The 5729-nt window shown below is 41.3% G+C and overlaps 1 protein-coding gene across 1 annotated transcript; it reads right to left on the reverse strand.

The window, feature by feature from the left end:
• Nucleotides 1–4150: 4150 nt before the first annotated feature.
• On the reverse strand, nucleotides 4151–5042 carry LOC118900271 (olfactory receptor 5P3). The gene is given in 3 exon segments (XM_036862705.1): nucleotides 4151–4215; nucleotides 4218–4442; nucleotides 4445–5042. Coding segments are annotated over 3 exon segments (888 nt in total).
• Nucleotides 5043–5729: the final 687 nt, after the last annotated feature.

Below are 5729 nucleotides of genomic sequence, written 5' to 3' on the forward strand. Positions count from 1 at the left end.
AGGGACTCTCTACACTTCCTGGACTTGGGTGGCTATTTCCCTTCCCATGTTAAGAAAGTTTACGACTATAATCTCTTCAAATATTTTCTCAGGTCCTTTCTCTCTCTCTTCTCCTTCTGGGACCCCTATAATGCGAGTTGTTGCATTTAATGTTGTCCCAGAGGTCTCTTAGGCTGTCTTCATTTCTTTTCATTCTTTTTTCTTTAGTATGTTCTGCAGCAGTGAATTCCACCACTCTGTCTTCCAGGTCACTTATCCATTCTTCTGCCTCAGTTATTCTGCTATTGATTCCTTCTAGTGTAGTTTTCATTTCAGTTATTGTATTGGTCATCTCTGTTTGTTTGTTCTTTAGTTCTTCTAGGTCTTTGTTAATCATTTCTTGCATCTTCTCAATCTTTGCCTCCATTCTTATTCCAAGGTCCTGGATCATCTTCACTATCATTATTCTGAATTCTTTTTCTGGAAGGTTGCCTATCTCCACTTCATTTAGTTGTTTTTCTGGGTTATTTTCTTGTTCCTTCATCTGGTATATAGCCCTCTGCCTTTTCATCTTGTCTATCTTTCTGTAAATGTGGTTTTTGTTCCACACGCTGCAGGATTGTAGTCCTTCTTGCTTCTGCTATCTGCCCTCTGGTGATTGAGGCTATCTAAGAGGCTTGATGGGAGGCTCTGGTGGTGGGTAGAGCTGACTGTTGCTGTGGCGGTCAGAGCTCCATAAAACTTTAATCCACTTGACTGTTGATGGATGGGGCTGGGTTCCCTCCGTGTTGGTTGTTTTGCCTGAAGCAACCCAACACTAGAGCCTACCTGGGCTCTTTGGTGGGGCTAATGGCAGACTCTGGGAGGGCTCACGCCAAGGAGTACTTCCCAGAACCTCTGCTGCCAGTGTCCTTGTCCCCACGGTGAAACAGAGCCAGCCCCCGCCTCTGCAGGAGACCCTCCAACACTAGCAGGTAGGTCTGGTTCAGTCTCCCCCAGGGTCACTGCTCCTTCCCCCGGGTCCCGATGCACACACTATTCCGTGTGCGCCCTCCAAGAGTGGGGTCTCTGTTTCCCCCAGTCCTGTCGAAGTCCTGCAATCAATTCCCACAAGGCTTCAAAGTCTGATTCTCTATGAATTCCTCCTCCCATTGCCAGACCCCCAGGTTGGGAAGCCTGACGTGGGGCTCAGAACCTTCACTCCAGTGGGTGGACTTCTGTGGTATAAGTGTTCACCAGTCTGTGAGTCACCCACCCAGCAGTTATGGGATTTGATTTTACTCTGATTGCGCCCCTCCTACCGTCTCACTGTGGCTTCTCCTCTGTCCTTGGACGTGGGGTATCCTCCTTGGTGAAGTCCAGTGTCTTCCTGTCGATGATTGTCCAGCAGCCAGTTGTGATTCTGGTGCTCTCGCAAGAGGGAGTGAGAGCACGTCCTTCTACTCCGCCATCTTGGTTAATCCCCCCTGGATAGAGTATTCTTGACTGGCAATTTTTTCAACACCTTGAATATTTCATTCCATTCTCTCCTGGACTGTACAGTTCCTGCTGAGAAATCTATTGGAATGAAGGTTCTTTTGTAGGTTACAATCTTTTTTCTCTGACTGTTTTTCGCATTATCTTTTTATCTTTGATTTTTGACAGTTTCATTATAATATGCCTTGGACAAGGTCTTTTTGCATTGAGATAATAGGGTGATCTATTAGCTTTGTCAACTTGGATGTCCATGTCTCTCCTCAGATTTGGGAAGTTCTTAGCTAACATTCTGCCCCCTTCTCCCTCTATGTGCTCCTTCTGGAACCCCAATTATTTTAATATTTGTACATTTGATGACATCCCAAAGATCATATAGTCTTTCTTTGTTCTTTTTCATGCTTTTTTCTTTCTTCTCTTCTGAATGGGTTATTTCAAAGTTCTATTATCTAGATCACTTATTCTATCTCTCATTTGGTCTACTCTACTACAGATGCCCTCTATAGCATTTTTCATTTCATTTATTGCATTCTTCAGCTCCAGAATTTCTGTTGGATTCCTTTTTTTTATAATTTCTATCTCTTTGTTAAATTTCTCAACTTTTCATATATTGTCCTTCTGTGTTTTCTTGTAGCTTGTTGAGTTTCCCCAAAACAGCTATTTTGAATTCTTTGTCAGATTGCAATATTTTGTGCCATTGAGTTCAGTTACTGGAGGATTATTGTTATCTTTTGGTGATGGCATATTTTCTTGATTCTTCATGTTCCTTGTAATTTTACAGTGATAGTTTTGCATTTGAAGTAGCAGACACCCCCTCACACCTTTACTATTTGCCTTTAAGTGGGGTATAGTCTTCATTGGTCCTATTATATCTGGGATTTTTCCCTGACCTTGTATGGACACACCTGCTCCCAGAGGCTGATGGGTGGACTTCTTGCTGAATTAGTCAACTTAATTGCATCCCTTTAATGCCCTTTAACATTCTTATCTGCTTCTTTTCTGATCTTTTCCCTCCCCTGCGCATCATGAAGGTCCTGTCTCAGTAATACTTTTTTAAATGGCTTCTCCAGCAGTGTCTTGAAATGCCAGGGGATCCAAGCACTCACTCACTGCTATCCTTTTCCTATGCAGGAGAGGACACTGCCTGCTAGTTCTGCCCCAGGCAGTGTTTCCTTGGGGAAGCAATGGCACTGGCAAAGTTACAGTCTTCACTGCATCCAAACTCATGTTTTACTATTACTATTATTATTTTGCTCCAACAGCATGCTGGAATCACTTCTCTGGAAGGTTGAATTTCTACAAAGTCTCTCTGATCCATAGGTTTCTGCCCAAGTACGCACTCTCCAGGTTTTCCTTGGCCAGGGCCGAGAGGAATTGGGGCAGGTTCACTGGTTCCTGATGCTTTTGAGGCCCATACTAAGGTCTTTCTGCCTATTACTAGATGCACAGGTGGGCAAGACTCCTCCTGGATCCCTTAGTGTATGGTCTGGATCCTACAATTCCCACTGAGGCACTTTTGTTCATGTATGGATGCCTAATTAGTTGTTTAAAAGGGGGAACAGAAAGGAGAGATGTCTCACACTGCCATGAAGTTAACCTCACTCTGGACTTAATATTGTGGACAGTAGAATCATTGCTGATGACTAAATAGAAAGATCACATGATATAATTATATTAAGATTAATCTGGTATTTACATTTATTAAAGGAAAAACGAGATCCTTAAAAATATTATCTGTTTTTATTAAAAATTATCCACACAGAATAAAACAACTGGGAGAAAAAACACAAAGGGGTCTATAAGAATACAAATAATTTTAAATTCTATAAGTGAAACCAGCTGGTTTAAAGAGTTTTCAGGGCTAATACAGAAGTTCCAGTGAAATTATGTTCAAGAAATCTGAGAATTTCAGTATCAGAGGCAATAGGACCAGGAGGGAAAGAAATGGTTTAACGCACATTACAGAAGTATTTAGCGCATATTTGATAAGATTGAAATAACCTTTAAAGAAGGAACCTTATTTTTTGATCTAGAAAGGAGCCAGGTCATGCCAATTAGCCCCCAATAGTCTTTCTTCTGGAAACTCTTGAACGTATTTTGTAGAATAGATCCCTGAAAGGGAAGAGCTAAGATAAATGGAGCTTTCAGATATCCTCTGATTTGGCTTGCTGAGGCTCACCTGCAGAGGTATTGTGGGAGGAATCCTGTTGCTCAGCCTCAGACCATAAAGCAGCAGAAGCTTTACAACTACCAGCATCACTGATTTCAATCCTTAGATTATCTGTACATCATGGACACCATCTCTGTCAGATGACAAGATCATGGATGGGAACACTACTCTTTATTTCCCACTCAAGGAGTTTCAGGTGCTTCCAGCTGTTATTTCCGAAGACTGCATTCAAAGAGCATAGAACTTATTTGAAAAGATTTGTACTTGTAGATGCAAGAAATGGTGGGTAAAGCGAGAATAAAATATTTTTTTGCTAATGTTCCTATCTTGGTGAATGCATATTTTTTTACACGGAAAATTTTCTTGAGAATAACAAGAAATGAAATTTGTGAGTCTAGAATACTCTGAATATACACTGAAATTTACTTAGTACATTATTTATTCATCTGCAGGAGAAGTCTTCATTACACAGTGCTTATTATTAAAAATCAGAGTACTTTAGTAGGACTACCAATGTGTTCTAGCCATTCATTTTCTCATGGCCTCTTTAACCTCCTTGTTCCTGAGACTGTAGATGAGGGGGTTCAACAGGGAATCACAGACATCACTTTGTTTTGTTCAGTTGAGTAGCTGGACTTGGGCATCACATAAATGAAGGTAATGGTCCCATAAAACAGAGTGACTGCTGTGAGGTGGGAGGTGCAAGTGGAGAAGGCTTTATGCCACCCCTCAGTAGAGCACATTTTCAGGATTGAGAAAAGGATGATGTAAGAGAAAGCGATGATAAACACAGTAACTACAATGATGGAGCCAGAAGAATGGCTGGAATTATTTCAGAAGTAAAATCATGAGAACAAGAAAGCTTCAGAAGTGGTGAATAATCACAGAAAAAGTGATTGACTTTATTTGGTCCACAGAGGGACAGGCTTAACAAACAGCCAGTAAATGTCCAAGCATTCACACACCCACCTCAATAGGAAACCCCCACTAAGAGAATGCAGACTCTGGGGGACATGTGGGTGGAGTAGAGCAGGGGCAAGCAGATGGTCACATGGCAGTCATAGGCCATGGCAGTCAGCAAGAAACACTCAGCCGTCCCAAATGTGACCGCAGAACAGAGCTGAGCGGTACAACCAGAAACACGGATAAAGGTTCCTTCCCTGAGGAAGACCACGAGCATGACAGGTATGACTGATGAGGAGTACCCAATGTCTACAAAGGCCAAATGGCAGAGGAAAAGGTACTTTGGGGTATGAAGCTGAGGGCTGCTTCTGATTAACGTGATTATGCTGACATTGCCCATTAAGGTGACCACGTGGATCCCTAGAAACACAATAAATAAAATGGCACAAACTGTAGTATCCTCTGCTAACCCCAAAATAATGAACTCTGTTACAATTGTGTAGTTTCCAGTCCCCATCTATACTGAGAATGATACCCACTGAAAGAAAAACAAGTGGATATTAGAACAGAAGAAAATACTATAATCTGCATACTTATTTTTACAATAGCTATATAATAACAAAATCCTAGCATACACACTCACATGTAAATATTTGGGGAAAATATTTTCACACACAATACCTTGAATAAGACTTGAAAATATAAATGTGCATTGATAGAAGGCCAGGAATACTCAGAAAAATCTTTTTTTTTTTCAACTTAACACATTCAAGTCACATTTGCCTTATATAATTAGTTTAGGTGGTCCGTGAGAAATAGAACTCACATGAGCACATCTAGAGAACAGCCACTAGATGGTATGAGGGAACCAGTAACTGTATCTTCAAAGCCAAGACATGATGAAGGGAGAGGAAATGTCAGAATGGGCCAGCTCCCATGGAAAAGAACAACTGTTTAAAATGATATCTGAGGTATCATTTCTTGTATGAAAGAGGCTGAGCAGTCATATGAATCCTGAATTTAAACAGGTATCACAGTTAAGAGGAAAGATGAACCAATATCCAGGATGTTTGAACAGAGGCAGAGTGTAGAAAAAGGTGCTCAAATCATGAACAAGTTAACCTGGAGAGACTGCAGTTTGGAAAAGGAGATGGCATCATCTTAGGATCAAGCTATCTGATTCATAATAGTGAGCCAACCCGGG

The sequence above is a fragment of the Balaenoptera musculus genome, chromosome 8 (genome assembly GCF_009873245.2).
Source record: "Balaenoptera musculus isolate JJ_BM4_2016_0621 chromosome 8, mBalMus1.pri.v3, whole genome shotgun sequence".
Taxonomy (NCBI): Eukaryota; Metazoa; Chordata; class Mammalia; order Artiodactyla; family Balaenopteridae; genus Balaenoptera; species Balaenoptera musculus.